At 39.6% G+C, this 16396-nt stretch overlaps 3 protein-coding genes and 1 long non-coding RNA gene across 7 annotated transcripts; 1 reads left to right on the top strand and 3 right to left on the bottom strand.

Annotated features, from left to right (window-relative positions):
- Nucleotides 1-3868: 3868 nt before the first annotated feature.
- Nucleotides 3869-5683, bottom strand: LOC123471185. The gene is made up of 6 exons (XM_045172153.1): nucleotides 5079-5683; nucleotides 4900-5007; nucleotides 4611-4842; nucleotides 4315-4538; nucleotides 4082-4256; nucleotides 3869-4017 (listed from the first exon to the last, which is right to left on the bottom strand). The coding sequence occupies exons 3-6, from the start codon at nucleotides 4696-4698 to the stop codon at nucleotides 3899-3901; spliced, it is 606 nt and encodes a 201-aa protein (XP_045028088.1). The 5' UTR covers nucleotides 4699-4842; nucleotides 4900-5007; nucleotides 5079-5683; the 3' UTR covers nucleotides 3869-3898.
- Nucleotides 5684-6105: 422 nt separating this feature from the next.
- Nucleotides 6106-16150, bottom strand: LOC123471180 (glycine-rich cell wall structural protein 1.8-like). 4 transcript variants are annotated; one of them, XM_045172146.1, is made up of 7 exons: nucleotides 15995-16150; nucleotides 15866-15921; nucleotides 15736-15779; nucleotides 14959-15644; nucleotides 14715-14888; nucleotides 8889-8894; nucleotides 6106-6204 (listed from the first exon to the last, which is right to left on the bottom strand). In XM_045172146.1, exons 1-4 carry the CDS (start codon nucleotides 16016-16018, stop codon nucleotides 14965-14967), a joined length of 804 nt encoding a protein of 267 aa, XP_045028081.1. In that variant the 5' UTR covers nucleotides 16019-16150; the 3' UTR covers nucleotides 6106-6204; nucleotides 8889-8894; nucleotides 14715-14888; nucleotides 14959-14964. The 4 variants fall into 4 exon arrangements, with proteins under 4 accessions (XP_045028081.1, XP_045028080.1, XP_045028083.1 ...); XM_045172145.1 differs by having other exon boundaries at nucleotides 14719-14888; XM_045172148.1 differs by having other exon boundaries at nucleotides 14715-14815.
- Nucleotides 7077-7912, top strand: LOC123471189. The gene is made up of 3 exons (XR_006645361.1): nucleotides 7077-7287; nucleotides 7342-7841; nucleotides 7902-7912. It is a non-coding gene; the product is annotated as an uncharacterized LOC123471189 (long non-coding RNA).
- On the bottom strand, nucleotides 8359-13068 carry LOC123471178 (hemocyte protein-glutamine gamma-glutamyltransferase-like). The gene is made up of 20 exons (XM_045172141.1): nucleotides 12990-13068; nucleotides 12660-12698; nucleotides 12535-12576; nucleotides 12231-12458; nucleotides 12050-12153; nucleotides 11788-11986; nucleotides 11579-11712; nucleotides 11369-11504; nucleotides 11069-11295; nucleotides 10826-11003; nucleotides 10596-10761; nucleotides 10428-10531; nucleotides 10250-10359; nucleotides 10096-10187; nucleotides 9891-10039; nucleotides 9501-9814; nucleotides 9308-9431; nucleotides 9073-9233; nucleotides 8858-8994; nucleotides 8359-8785 (listed from the first exon to the last, which is right to left on the bottom strand). Exons 2-20 carry the CDS (start codon nucleotides 12691-12693, stop codon nucleotides 8644-8646), a joined length of 2781 nt encoding a protein of 926 aa, XP_045028076.1. The 5' UTR covers nucleotides 12694-12698; nucleotides 12990-13068; the 3' UTR covers nucleotides 8359-8643.
- Nucleotides 16151-16396: the final 246 nt, after the last annotated feature.

The following is a 16396-nucleotide window of genomic DNA, read 5'->3' as shown; positions in this document are numbered from 1 at the left end:
TCGCACAGCTGATTCGCAAAGCTGATTCGCACAGCTGATTCGCACAACATCAAAGCTGTTTGACCGATATGAAACCAAAAATATATAAAATATAGGCCTTCGTGCTGTATTCTTTTCTCTGAACATACAATATACCACCATTTTTAATTTTTTTGCCATCGGTGAACACAATATTTTTGCCGTCCACGAACTTAAAGATTTTTGAAGACCTTCAAAGCCAAAGACTACAGAAATATAAATCGATGATAAACAGTCTGAAGCCAACAATCTCCTTGTGGATTAGTCAGTGGTTTTTAACATCTGTATAGCCACGTCAAGAATTTCGTAGCATTATGCTGTTGTTTGGTGTCACATTATCTTGGAATATCACTCAAAGACGCACCTAATAGTATTAGAAAGACCAATCCAAGCTAGCTGAAGAATAATAATAACTTTTTTTTTGTGCTATTCACCCAAAAGTTATGGCAACGTGCAGAACAAGAGTATGTTTATTATTACTGCCCAACTTCCGGATGATATATTAATAACTACATTTACTTGAAATTGACATAACATTGATGAACAATGTTTGTTTAATTTTTTATTTGTGTTCATTTGAAAATAAACGAAAATCTTTATGCTTTTTCCCTCTTATTCACCCATATTTCAACCGTTTTTCTCTTATTCGCCCATATTTTCACCTTTTTCAAGATGGCTAGATTACTCTTACCACTCTTATTACTTATGCAGGCGCTTTATTTTTTTTTTGCTTTAGTTCCTCATTCGAAACTTTCTTTCATAAAGATGAATTGGCTAAGGATGTTTTCCGTCTTTTCCGAGGAAGAAGGAAGAAGAGCAACTGTGATTACCACTGAGATGCTTGTCTGCATGAACAGCCATTTCGCGCCTGCTCTTCAATTTCTGGCAAATCCACAGGGTCTCTTACTGGATCTCGACGCTTATGCCTTTCTTTTAGAACTTAAGAGGCAATGTAAAGAGGACCCAAATTTCTTGAAAAATTCTGGTTCGTCGGGAAACCTCTTCACATTAGCCCAAATTGACATAGCCTTTGAAGGGCGGCACGCGGCAGTCCACGGCAGACAAAGCAAAATATTAACCAACTGGAGCCCATATCTTCAATCATGGCGGTACATAACCGGAAAAATCGGTCAAAACTATCATTTGGAAAAAATTCGCCAATTTTCAAATCGAATCAATCGAATAGCAACAACAGGCCAAACGAATACAACTTATGTTACTTCAAGGAGAGGCGACGACGTGGCGACAATGTTGATAAATGAAATGACAGTTGCAACGAACTGCTTTTTTGCGCCAGCTTTGGTGTCTTTTTGTCGTCGCATACGGTTATTACCTTACTCAAATCGATTCAGTAGTATTTGGGACGTTGATGTTCAAGGGTATATCAAAGCTTTAAAGGACACATGTTGTAAAGATAGCGAATTCCTCGTAAACGAGGGAACAGGCGACAACAGGTTCACTCAGCGTCAGCTAGTGCTTTCGCTTTTAACACGAAATGCCGTAGTCCATGGCAAACGGCAACAAGTGCTGGCAAAATGGAAAGTGTTCATAAATTCCTGGATATACGTTCTGAGAAAAATCGCAAAATATGAACATCCCGACCAGCTTAAGCGAATTTTCGATTTTATGTACGGGATTGACAAGTAGTATGGCGAAGAATCCCGTAGTAGTAAGGAACATATTTTTTTAGACTTAAGCTCACCTGCCGTGCTTTCGGTGGTAGCAGCCAGACCAAGTAGGGGAGACTGGAGTAAGCCGGGACGGTGTTTGTTTTCCCCCTATATCTCCCAAACTAATCATTAAATTAATTTATCATTTTGTTTTTATGTATTCCATACTGTAATGTACCCCCCATATTTTTTATATAATTTAATAATAAACCATTTTTCCATATAAGACATTTAAAGTTTTCTTAGATTTGTGGGAGGAGCCTATTTTGAGGGGTAAGTGAGGACACTAGGGTGGGTGGTGAGGGACGTCCTCCGTTTTCGCCTTAAAATTCATTAAAAAAATTTGTAAAAATTGAAATAGCGTCCCACTGCATAGACTCTATAAGTTAATAAATGTTTCAATTTGATTATTGTGTTAATAAAACTTTTTTCTTATATGATAAAAAAACCCTTATTACAAGATAGGTGGGGGTTGGGCTTATTGTAATCGATTAATATGCTGAATAATCGATTGCTTTTTATCATTGTAAGGAACAGTATTGGCGTCATGAGCTCGGTGATGAGTGATGGGCTTGATGGCCAAACCCTCCCACTAATGTCCCATTTTAGTCAAAAACAGCTGTCCTGATTTCCCGATAAAGACTATTTTTTTAAACGTTAATATTATCTACAGTAATTGATCGAAAATTATAATTTTTGTTTTTAACGATAAAGAAATGATTAAGCTTCATTTCCATATTAAATTTACAAGCCGTTAATTATTAATAATAATTTATAATTAACGATAATTAATTTTTCTTTTTAACGATAAAGAAATGATTAAGCTTCATTTCCATATTAAATTTACAAGCCGTTAATTATTAATAATAATTTTAATAATTAATAATAATTAATTATTTTAATTACAAACGTTAATATTATCTACAGTAATTGATCGAAAATTATAATTTTTGTTTTTAACGATAAAGAAATGATTAAGCTTCATTTCCATATTAAATTTACAAGCCATTTGCGATTATTTTTTTCTAGAAACTTTTATTGGCGGAGACAAAATTAACTAAAAAAAAAACCGTTTTTTTAGTTTTGTTAATAACTGATACAGTTATTGACATATGTATCTAAATAATAGACTAAAAAAATTATTAATTTTAACAAAATCTACTATTTTTCCCCCTACTGTCCCTCTTGACCCGGTGTCCCGGCATACTCCAGTCTCCCCTATTGACAATCACCATCGCAATCTGTTTGCAACATATATTGCTGTCTATTCTAGGGTTTGCTTCCATCTAAGAACCTGGTGAATAAACCACAACCGGTGTCAGAACGTCCGGTCCAACCTCCTCTGCCTGGCAGAGCTTTTAAAATTATAATTACCAACTCTCCTATGAGTAGCTTGAGTTATTAGTTGCGTGCATTCACAAAATTCTGTACGTATCTGTGTGTGTGTGTGTGTTTATCTGTGTGTGAAATTTGTATACCTTTGATCGACCTTTGATGTAAATTACCTAGTCAAAATTACCTCTTGTGTTCATGTGTGTGTCTGTGTGAGTATGAGTGTGTTTAGGTGCTGTAATGTTTTGGCTATAGTTAAAAATGCACTGCTTTAAACTTCAAACAAAAATGTTTTTGTCTTTTATTGGTGTTCGTTGGGGGGAGGGGGTAAGAAGGCAAAGGTAGCCTTCTTAGATAAGCGAAAAAGCTGCAGTGAAAAAATAACCTTTTTTAAAACTCCAGTCAGTGTGTTGAAGTAAAAGGTGATGAAGTGAAATGAACGACAGTGATGAACTTTATTCAAGCTGTATTTGAGCGGGGAGGGAGTCTTTGATACACGCTAGACAAAAGGAGACTGGATCTGTGAGCTTCTTAGTTAGGGTGGGATGGAGGCTGAGTTGCCAGATGTGCCCACACAGCACATTTGGTTCCCCAGGACCTCCCAAGATCCTCTTAATTTCCTCCTCAGTCTTACTTGTGAGCTTCCTAAATTCCTCTAAAAACCATCTTTTTGGTTACCTGGTGGCTTCCTGATAACCTCCTCAGTACCTCTCTCACCTTCCCGAGGATCTCCCCATAACCTCCCATAATGAAACAAATTAACCATATTATACCGGCTAGTATTCCGTACCCAGCTCCGATTTTCAGCAATAATTGTTATGATAAAATGAATACATATAAACAAAACACATTTTTCAAATGTTTTATTTATTCATCAACTACATTTGACTTTTCAAATTCTGCTGACAGTGACGAAGCCACTCGGTTATTACTTGATACTGCACTTTAACTGTAGTTTTCTCATCACCAGCAAGGTCTTTGTTACCGAGGACGGCACCTGTAGTACATTGCAAAATTTGTTACTATTAAGCCAGAATAAATTTATCTTTATCGATCTTTACCAGAGATTGCAGCATAGATATTCTTCAGATCAGAAAATTTAGCTTTCTCGATTCCTTTTGAGGATTTTCCCGTCCAAGTGAACTTAGTTCCAATTTCGTATGAGAATAACTTTTCCATTATTGCATAAACCGTTTTCTGGAGATTTATTCCACCGATACGGAGCAGCAAAAGGATCTGAAAAAAAATTAAAGGTTGCAAACGGAAATAATAAAAACTGAATATTTACTGTTACCATTTGTTGTCGAGATTGTTGGTCCTTCATTGAATTTTCAAGATGTTCAATAGCATCGAACGAATCCAAATGCAAAAGGAATTGCTGTTCATTTTCTTCGATTCTTTGTATTGTACAAATACACGGTTTCGGTCTCGAGTCCAAAAGATCGTCGATTTTTGCAGTCATTTCTCGAAATTGGATTTTTAAAAATTCCAAACTTCTTTTAGTGTAGTCTTGAAATACTTAAAAGATGAAGTACCAAAAAATGGATTACATTAAATTCAGTTTTAATAAAGAAATTGTTGAAAAATCACCTGGTTCACAAATACTGTTGATGTCACGTTCAACTTGAAACTGAGACAAATTAGCAACCTCCACGTTTTGATATGCCTCCCGACGCATTCTCCTTATGTGAGCCTGAGATGTAATGCTAGCTAGCAGTATTAACCATTTTCATTATCAAATTGACCTTGAATAAATTGATGTTGACGTATGACGTTGACGACCAAGTTGTTTTTGTAACTATGATGCTGCAAGCCTGCAACACTGATAACAAAAAAAATTAATACAAATTTTGACTGTAATTCTTTTAAACTAATTTACCTCTAACTTAGAGCATCAATGCACTGACAAAACAAGAGTTCAGAGTGAGTAGAGCATGGAGAATTAAGTAGACTGTACAGTTACGGCCACGAGATTCAAATTTCAATCCTGATGATAGAATAGTTTTGAAATGCCAAGAGGAATTTTCACTACTTAAATTGATTTTTTAGATAAATTACCAAGGCAAGAATATCAGGTAATTCAATTCCAGAATGCAGCAATAGTTGACGAAATCCACGAGAAGATGTAATCCACTTTTCAGTTGAAGAAAACGATATCCAGAAGGCGAACTCGACGAAGAACGAAATAAAATGACTGCCAATTTATTTTTATCTATTTATTTATTTTTGGTCTACAAATTATTCTATTCCCGACCGTCAGAGATGTCAGCAATAGCGACGCAGAACGTCAGCCACTGCAACACCAGCCACTGTTGTATAACAAAATTACCCTTTCGCACAACCAGCGGGGATGTCAGCTGTAGCGACGCAGAACGTCAGCCAGTGCAACACCAGCCACTGTTGTATAACAACAAAAATACCCTTCCGCACAACTAACGGGAATGTCAGCGGTAGCGACGCATGAACGTCAGCCACTGCAACACTAGCCGTTGTTGGTTTACATAAATGCCCTTCTGCACAACCAGCAGGGATGTCAGCGGTAGCGACGCATAAACGTCAGCCACTGCAACACCAGCCGCTGTTGTTTCACACACAAAGAAAAAGCGCGCCAAAATACCCCACACAACACAAAGCCGAAAAATAAAAAATAAATAAAAAAGTAAAAAAAGTAAATAAATAAAAAAAAGGCTGAAATCTACTTGGAAACGTCCTTTCGACGAATTACCAGCAGCAATTGAAAAATACACAAAAAAATGCAACGAGAAATGTCTATTCACCGATCCGCCATGTTGGTTTGGCGCCAAGAATGGGAAGAATCCGCCACAAAACCCAGCAAATCGGGATGAAATTCGCTCCCAAACACCCAAATGCCACGTTCAGCGACAAGATTTTCTTCCGGAGAATGTCGATGGATGTTGAAATCTGCCTCAGCAAGCTGGATGTTTCCGATAAAGCCGAATGATCAGTTTTAGCAAGGGGTCACCACGCCGTCGCAGCCACGGGAAGCGAGCACTCGATCCCACTTCTGACACCAAATGTCGCCGGATGGCTGGGAAATTAAAGATAAAGTCACTGTTCGGCTGGATCACTCGCAAATTTAGTGTATTCCACACCTTGACGGCACAAATCCGGTAAGGTAAAACACAAAAGAAACAAAACTGAAATGTTGGAGGACGATGCTCTTCTGCCTGCTCTGCTCTACGTCTCGCGCCCAACTGCCGGTCTCTCCTTCCCTAACGCGTCTTCTATCGTTCGCCACCTAGCGGTCGGAATTGGGACTATCCCGTACCGCCACAATAGCGGCTAAGGTTGAAAAAAGAGTGATTGATCGTTTTACGTGTTGCCAGCACATCAAACGATTTCAGTTAACACAACACGATGCTGCATATACAGCTGGATTACGGATGGCAAAGTGATGTGGTGGATGCTATTTGTAGAAACAATTAAGAAATAATTCAAATAAACGAAACCAAAACAAAAAAAAAAAATTCGCAAATCAAGCGAAAATTTAGAAATACTGATAAAATCTTACCATACAAAAGGCATCCTGAAAACATTATAAATAGAACAGCGTAAATTTAACGAATGATGCCGTATACGCAAATCCGATAACCTTCCTCAGGACAACATTGGGAGGTCTAATAAAAGCTTGGGAGGCCAAGAGCCTATTGGGAGGGTCCCAAGAGGAAGCTGTGCTGTGTGGGTGGCGTCATCACACGCCCTTTTTGACGAGCAAAACATACAGTAAAGTGTGTTTTTGGCTCTCATGGTACAGTATCCTGCACAAAAAGGTGAACACCGATTTATTTTGAAAAAGCCATCTGTGGGTAGAAAATATCAATAGTTTACCTGTTTAAGGAGAGGTAGGGCGGTTTTGGCGCAAAATCATCATAAGGGGGGTTGGGTAATGTCAGTCCAGACACCTTTTTTTTTGCCCTAGGTATTAAATGTCTGGAAAAAGTGCAGACTGTATCATCGGTAGACTCCCCTACCCCCCGGCTAAGTAGAACAATTTTTGCAATACAAAATAGTCTTTCCATTACTCGTTATTGTCATTATGGGGTCGGGTAATCGGGTAGCATATGGAATTAATGCTCCTGTTTGTTAAAATCGTTCTGCAACACATAGGAGAACGCAATCTCTGATCGTGGTATGTGACTCATGCGTTTAACTCCTGATTTTTTAAGTTCTTTGCCATCTCGTGAAACATTCAGTACAGTCTCATAAGAAAGAAAACAAAATTTAGACGTGCTGGAACCAAATCCATGTAAAACAAAACAAAGTAAACTTTTACGTCCATAACCAACAAATTGAATGTTAGGCTTTAGTCTTGGGAATTTCCGTGCAACAAATCTAATAGAAACATTGAAGGAGAGGGCGGCTGAAGGTTGGTGGTCACGGAACGTGAAGAGCCAACATCTTTTTTCTCTCGCATGGATAGCTATTTCCTCTCTCCCCTTTGTCCGCAACTTCCGTTTGTTCTTCGAAGGTGAGATGAAGGGTGGCATTGGTAATACCACAAGTCTAGGCAATGATGGCGAGTTTTGCACGAGCAGCTTATACAATCAAATTTCTTTTTTACTGACACTTTTGAAAGTCTTTTCATGCTTGCCCGATATAAAAAGGACATTGCAAATCTCTTACTCATCAGTTGCAAACCGTGCAGTTGCAAATACCAACCTCTAAAGCAATCTTTATCAAAATGCCCTTATTCTCCAATGTTATGTTGTGTTTAATTCTATATTCTTAGTAAAAAATTCAATGAGAAGTCAGCTTTAACTCTCGGTAACGAGGGTGACTAGGAAGCTTGATAAAGTCGTGGTAAATAGGCTATATCAAATTTTATATATGTCCGTGATTAACTTGTGATAAAAAATGTAGGACAATGAAAAAAACATGAAAAAGGATTTGGACATGTTCTGGCCAGCCCACGACGTGCACAGTACTACTATAGCTGATACCGACAAACCGCTATATGACCAAAGGCTTGGCTGTTTCGGAAAATTTTAAAGAATATAGCAATAGAATATAAAGAGTTTTGTTTAATCTTTGATTTTGTAGGCACTGATGTCCCCACGCGATGGTTTTCAGGATTTATGGACATTTCGAATATGATATAACGCTTTGATTTCCTTTCAACTTTTCGTTGGCCTGCAGGTTGATATAGGATAAACAAAGATGTACTATGGCCTATTGACAAAATGAAAAATAATGCAGTAGTGAAGACATAACAATGAACCACGTTCTTCGTTCGTAGACTCGGAATATAAATTTGAAATATTCTTACCGCTGCGGTTCCAATAAAACAAAATGCTAATTTCAAATGAAATGCGGAAAATCTGCTTGGTGAAAATTTATTCCTGCTGAGTACACCGTCACCGAGAAAGTAAGGATAACAACAATTTCAGTAACCTGAACCATACAGCGGGAGAAAGGAGGAAAATAAAGGGCTTAAATGGCATTCGAGATAATGGCATCAATTTTAACGCTATCAGTATGCATATATAGTGAAAAGTCATAAAATGGTTTTATTAATTTGCCAAGTTGTTTTAGGGAAGTCCAAGTAAGAGGCTCAAAACGTCAAGTCGTTGGGGTTTCGCAATCCGACTGTGTGGGACGTCGGTTACTCACGGACATGAATTGGACGAGAGCCGACAATATCACCCAGTTCTCGAGAGTTGAATGTTGCAACCAGTTTGCGCTCACCGTTAAACCGGGGAAGGAATTTTTGAACGAAGCTGATCATCTCTCCCGGTTTAACGTCACTAAAGAATAAAAAAACAAAATCACATCTTCAGTCAAATGTTTCCATTATGTCGTTATTTTTGTTAATTCACCGGTATTTGACCGTTTGGGCACGAACCAGACCCGATCCTTCAAATGAAAACTCACACTCCGTCAGGGTAACTGGCACTGGATTCATGAACGAGAAAGTAGCAAAGCATTCCTGGCCTATCTGGGGATTTCCTCGCACCTGGTAAACGGAGGTTATTTTTAGCATTGAAATTATCTGTTTCCTGAAACACAAACATTTATGGGCTTATGTAGTTACCTGAATATCCAACTTTGGTTTCTCCAGCTGGAAGTCGTCTTCTGCGCTGCACGATTGCTTAGTCTCTTGCACTGAAGCCATGGCGAACACCTTAATGTGACCGTAATCGACAACTCGTTCACGGTATTCTTCCCAGCTTATTCGAAGTTGCATAGTTTCTCCTGTTTGAATTTACAAAAATTAGCTCAAGATACTAGGCTTTCCAAACATTAGAAAGAAAGAACAAAACACTGACGGCTTCCCGGTTGAAGGACAAACTGACGATCGCTACGGCCAAGTCGGCGGGCAGTGACTCCTGTGTAATAGACAGAATTGGCACATAGGTATGCCGTGATGGTTCTCGTTTCTTGAGAACGGTTCTGTGAAGTGGTATTGACATCGAATTTTGAAATACGGAGCTGAACAGACTAATCAGAATTTAAGAATACCTGGATGAGAACTTGCACATTAAAAGGCTGTCCCCATGCAACTTTTTCTTGCTCAACCAAGTCGAATTGAACGTCTTCATTGAGAGTTCGCGAATCAAAAATGGGCTGGGCTCGATCAACACTTCGGGCTGCGTTCATGGCTGACATACGATCAGCCGCTGTTTTCCCTGAATCAGCTGGATAGCGTGATTCATCGTACCAGGGTTTACGGGCGATGTCCATTGCACTTGGACGACGCACTGAAGTTCCTGGATATTGGATCACATCTCTTTCTCTATCTCTCCTTTCCAGATACGGTGAAGTCATCCCTTGGTCTTTGAAAGCGAGCCGTTAATTAAATTGTCGAAGAAAAAAGAAAAAAAGAAAAAAAAAAAAACTGTAGGAAATTACTAAAGAGGGAATTGAAACATCCGTCAGATTGTCTTTGGTAGCGAGACGTGTTGTCGAGAGTCTTGTAAAGACCAGTGATATCTTCTACATCAGCATCGCTGACATCATCGTCAGCTCCCGGTCGCTTGGTCAGAATCAATCGCCCAACCCTATTATCAGCTACTGATTTCAGTTGCTCAAATAAATTTGTGAAGTATTTGTTTACTGATAATTGTTCACAGGGATCTTCTTGAATCCCCAATGGGATGTCTCGTCTTCTTGGAAGTGGGTGACTTCAGCGTTGATTTCCGCGAAAAGCTAACATCAAGTAGTAAAAGAGTTAGTTTCTGAAGGTATTGGTTAAATTTGAAACATAATACATATGGAGTATCAAAAGCAAATCCAATTTCACCACGACGGACAGACTCAACCGAAGACGGACCTCGACGGAAACCTTCGACGGCTAAAGGACCTCGGCTTTTTGGATCAGCTAAATAAAATAACAGAAATTTAAAAAATTTAGTGGAAAACCGAAATCATTGGATTTCTTTAAAGAACCTCCGGTGCTGTTCTGTCGACATTGAGGAGGAGGAGTCGGATCAACTGCCTGCCAGCCATTGTAACCGGTTTGCAGATCGGGCCGTGACATCCATACTTCAGTCCTTTTAAGTCAACCAACAAATCAGTGAACATCCTTTACGTCAAATTGTGTATCTCTTGCACTACCAAGCGTGGAAGTTCCACAAGGCATCTTGATTGTCGCCATCTGGGCCACCTTTCATCTCATCTCCAAAGACATCGAAATACTTGTCGACCGACAGCGTGTGATTTGTGTCGCGTGCAGAGACGAAATTGGTAACGGGACGGGAAGGAATACCCAAAGTGCGGAAAACTGTTTTTAATTGTTAAATGAATTCCTAAAATACTTAACTTTAAACCTAGTCAAATATCAGTACTAGAAGTAGCCACGGCTGCGAAAACCCAGCACTGCCCGTATTTGACTGGCTTAGATCCATTGCGTAGATAATGTTCGAAGATTTTGGAGCTTCCTGTCCATACCCATGGACAAACTCCGTCTTCAAACGAACCTTCCCATTTGCCTTCCAGTAATCCAAAGCCTTCGTTCGCATTGATCTACACAATCAATACGAACATTACTATGATAGCCTACTAGAAACTTTGAAAATGATGTTGATTACGATTGAAGCGATGGCACGGACAACTTGGACAGGATTGCCTCTTTCCGTTGGGTTGAGACCGGATTGGCCGAGCAAAAGTTGAGCGGCTGGTAAGGCCACGTCGGAAAACTGTCCGTAGATCCAGCGACGGCCTTTAGGTCGGTGATGGGTACCAACAAACACCTTGCCCGTGTCGTTCATGAGATACTCTCTACGGAGTTCCTCATCGTCCAAGTACACACAGTCCTCTGTTGCAATGTATACAATAAACATTTTTAGTTGGGCTTGTCTAATCAAAATATGATGATGAAGAAGTCCAACCTCGACAAAACGGATTGAACAAGACGTAAATGTCGTCTTTACAACGGAATTCGTCAATGCGGGCACCCGGCGTTGTCGTGGTAGTTTCGATGTTCACTCGCCATAATCCGACTAGTGCGTTTGCAGGAATATGAACCTGCAAATAAAAGAAGGAAAAATTATGATTAGTTATGGTAGTAGCATATTCTAATTAGTTTGAAATGATTTTACTTGACAAGAGATATTGAAACCCTCCTGTTGATGGATCCGCATGTCCCATTTCTGTGGAGCTCGGGTGAATTCACGTTGATTCATGTGGAAAGGCAAAACCACTTTGCTTCCCTTGGTGACTTGGGGATTCGGGCCTAACCAAAAGAGAACAAAATATTAAAGCTATCGTTTCGTTGAAAATCGCTAGAGTATCATTTTCATTGTGCTACCGAAAGTAAACACTGCGCGTAAAACGTCACGACGCGGATCGAAATTGCGGTCCTTCATCCGCACAGCCATGAAAAACGGCTGGCCACGACGAAGAACTGCTGTAGACGGCGAAGAAGATGAGTGATAATCCATAGAAGTCATTGACGCCATATTCGTCATCGACCTGGACCTAGCCATGGTAGAAGGTGATCCAATATCCTGTTATTTTGTGCAACATTAGTTTAGTGAAACGCCGAATAGCTGATGGATACAATGAATTACACGGCCAGAATCAAGAACGACTTCGTAGCGATCGGTCCGGTGTTCCCTGGCATTGTCTCGAGCAAACAACTCAACAGAATCGATCTTCAAATTGTCTGAAGGCACTTTGTTCGGAACAGATGAAAAATGTGTCAAAAATATTGACTTCAAAATTAGAAATTGGAAATTAATTAGAAAATACTTCCGTCGGTTAGTTTTTCCTCGACAGCTCGTTCAGCGCGGCGACGTCTGTCCAAGTCTTCGGCGTAGTGCGACACCAGCGATGCACGATAAGCCGCACTGTTGCCACCGGAACGGGCACTCGCGTTGTTCCCCATGCCATCTTGATCGGCGTTACGACGAGCAAAGCCCGACGAATTGGCCAAATTGTTCAATCCTGAATTTCCGCTCATGGAATGACGTAATAAGGCTGTAAAATTGTTTAGTGTAAAAGATAAATGGCTTTCACAATAATTTCTATAGTAGCTAATTTTTGATCCAGTTACTTGGTGATCCTTGTTGATTCATCATCGAACGACGTAACATGCCTGAATTGTTTTTTGATGTTAGAGGAGATGACGGCACTATTTTTAAAAAGCCGATTATTATTATTATTATTTTTTATTTTTACCTGGAGAGCCAGATTGATTCAATGGAGAACTCATTATGCCTTTAAAGTGAAAAATAAAATAAAATATTTATACAGTATATAAACTAATTATTGATGGTTAGAATCAGAAAATATAGAACAGTATATAGCAGTGCCGACGGCAAGTCGTTTTCTATTAGACCGATTAAAACAAAATAAAGTGGCTCGACATTGTTATTCGAACCGTTAGTAGCTAACCGATGAAAATTAAGGTATGATCTAACTTTAAAGAAATAGTCAGACTGAATTGTGATTCAACGAACTACCCGATTTATTGTTTGGAGAAGAGATCATCTTTGTGATGGCGATTACCTCAAAGTTTTCTGGGCCAACGACGTGTTTTCGCTGCTACTGCAAAAACAAGACAATTCTCTCTTCCGTCCACGGTCTCTATTTATATTATTTTCATATCTAGGTTGTATTAGAACTTTGATATAATTTTAAGAAATGAAATTCTTAACAAATGCAGATCAACTTACGTCAGGATACAAGTCTCTCTGGTTCCGGTGTACAGTCACACTTAGTCCATACGTATCACATTTCACAGGTCTCTTCCCGTGTCGCTCCTCACGCTGATGAAGTTCACAATCTGGTCACGCTTAATTGTTGCAAAGCGAGTGGTATTCAGTGTTGAAGTAATTTCATCCCATCACCATGGCCAATGCGACATTTAATGTTGTTTAGTAGCATAAATACTAAACGAAAACGTAAGTCGAAGTTGCGATGGCTCCGAGTACGTTTGCAACCGGTCTTCAGTCCAGAAACCAGCAAAGTTACCAGCTCAACATATCGTTTCTTTTGAATCGAGCGATTGCATGTACAGTCCCGCTGTTTTATTTTCCTGGAGGAAAACTCTCAAAGATTTCATCCAGATAAGTTTTTCCCGTTAATTATTGGTTTCCTTACGAATTGTGCCTCCTTAAAAGTATACAGCCAACCTAGTTATATGACTTGATAATTTTTTCTTATAATCAAATTGTATATTATAACTGGATTGCTTCATTTCTAGTAAACGAAACGGAGCTGAATTGAAGGGCATGTTGACTTTGCTCTCGAAGCAGCAATTTTTGTTACCTGTACGCGCTTGAAAATCCCTCGTTCAGTTTAAAAGAAGTTGAAACCGATACCAAAATCCACATTCAAAATGTTGATCAACCCACCGTTTCAAAGTTTGATAAGTTCAAAATAATTTACATCACTCAGTGCCCTTCCGTTTTCCCTTTTTTCAACCCCAAATTTTTGTGTTGCATGAAAAGGAATCCTCTTTTTTAATTAAATCACTTCGTTAAATAAGACAATCAAAGGTTTTAATTATGGTAGCGCAAATTAAAGCAGGAAACACGTCGGCCTACTTTTACGTACAGTATTTCTATTGCTGCTCTCTCTGTTCTTTCAACGTCTGCTGATTGACAATTGATGCACGATTGTTGCACAGTTACAGATTACTGTTGTCATAAGCATGGCTGGAATTTGACGAACGAAAAACAGATTCGGCTGTCACGGTGCTTATTTTGCCGCACTTACCATGTTTTCTCGAGAGCTACAAAGCGAATTTAATCCAGTCTCAGTGTTCTTGTCTAGGTAGTTCCGGGTGTTTCACCTCTGCTGACCATAAAATCCGCTATGGTCAATTTTCGTCTGACGAAGTTGCTAACCAGTAGTAAACTTGGTAAATCTGTCTACCAATGGTAAACAGATATTTCATGCATCCTCTTCTAGTTAGGCCTACAGAATCAGACTCTGCTACCATAGAATTCATACTCGACGCAAGATAGTCACAATCATCATATATAGGCTGTTAATAAACATGTAATGCAATTGGTGCCTTGTTACCTGTGCACAGATCTAAATAAGTATTAGCAGACTTTTGATTGAGGTTGGCGTGCAGCTCACAAACACAACCCATAAGTTGGGAAACAGAAAGAATAAAAAAAAAATAAAAGAGAGAAAAACAGTAGCTGCTACGAAAAAAGAAGAATATCGCGGTTTTATGAAAAAAACGTGTATTTTCCGAAAATTCGTTTAATTTGGATCCACAGACGGCCATTCCCTGATGGGAAATTTCTTTTTCAACTGATCAATTCGACTTAAGTGGGTGGATTGCAGATCTCGAAAAGATTGAAGCTTTGTTCTAAGGCCTGAAATATGTAAAAAGGCCATTTTTTTTCTGAGCATCCATTATAAGTTGTAAAGAAATATTTCAAACAGCCACTGTCACGAAAGTTTAGCAAATTAAAATATGCTAAAATGAAATTATGACACCGCCATTTGTCAAACTAACCAGTTTTTAACGACCATAGCCTTTTCCAGCAGCGTGGCTTCCATAACCTCCACTAGTTGGTGCAGAATGACCTCCATATCCTCCACTTATTTGTGATCCGTGGCCAACGTAACCTTTTCCTACCGATGCTGCGTGACTTCCGTATCCTCCGTTCATAGGAGCTACATGACCTTCATATCCTCCACTGGTTGGCACTGCATGGCCACCGTATCCTGTGTTTATTTGAGCTGCGTGACCACCATGTCCTTTTCTTGCTGGCGCTGAATGACCCCCGAATCCTCCGTTCATTGGCGCAGCATAACCACCATATCCTCCGCTCACAGATGCAGCGTGATTTTTATTGTAGCCTCCACTCTTAGGCCGACGGACCGCTTGACTACTGCCGTACCCTCCGTATCCTCCACCGGCTGGTGAACCATGTCCACCATACCCACCACTAACGGGAGAAGCGTGACTACTGGTATCTCCTACACCCATGGGTGATGCGTGACCACCGTACCCTCCACGTATTGGCGCAATCTGACCTCCATACTCTCTGCTCACGGGTGCTGCTTGACTACTGTGGTGTCCTCCTATCATCGGAGAAATGGGGCCACCGTATTCTTTCTGCGATGAATGGCCACCGTGTCCCGAATTCATCGGTAGTAATGTATGACCACCACCGTAGCCTAGACTTTGTTGGCCACCTAAAAATGATAAAAATCTATGACATAAACAAAAAGATATATACAATTTCGCAGCCGTGAGTGGCTGTTTTCCTTGAGGAGCAACACTTACCGTAAACACCATAGCCTCCACCATTACCACTGCCTCCTCTTCCTATCATCAACAAATAGATTATAAGATTTAATTTTTGAAATTTTATCGAAACCAGTTCAGCTTGATTGAGTATAGACTATCATTAACCTTTTTGTGTGCGTCCGATGTTGAGAAAACCAAGACAACAACCAGCAACGAGGCCCACTGTAAAACGGAAACAATTTGAATTGAAAACCTAAATGAAGGCTATCTTCTTGTAAAATAGAATCGAACAAACCATAACATTGGAGAATAAAGGCATTCTTATTGAAGATTCCGTTAGGGATTGGTATTTGCAACTGCACGATTTGCAACTGAAGAGCAATAGGTTTGCAATGGCCTTTTTATATCGGGCAAAAATTAAATGACCTTCGAAAGCGTATAGAAAATTGATTGTGTAAGCTGCTCGTGCAAAACTCATCATCGTCTAGAATTATGGCGTTATCAATGCTACCCCAGTGTAACCTTCAAGGAACAAAAGGGGTGTTGCGAACAAAGGGGAGAGAAGAAATAGCTATCCATGCGAGCGAAAAAAAGATGTTAGTTCTTCACGTTTTGTGACCACTAACCTTCAGCCATCCTCTCCTTCTACGTCTTTTGACAGTTTATGGCACGGAAATTCCAAAGACCGCAGCTGAAA

Source organism: Daphnia magna, linkage group LG4 (genome assembly GCF_020631705.1).
Source record: "Daphnia magna isolate NIES linkage group LG4, ASM2063170v1.1, whole genome shotgun sequence".
Taxonomy (NCBI): Eukaryota; Metazoa; Arthropoda; class Branchiopoda; order Diplostraca; family Daphniidae; genus Daphnia; species Daphnia magna.
This window is presented reverse-complemented; position numbering and strand designations above follow the sequence as displayed.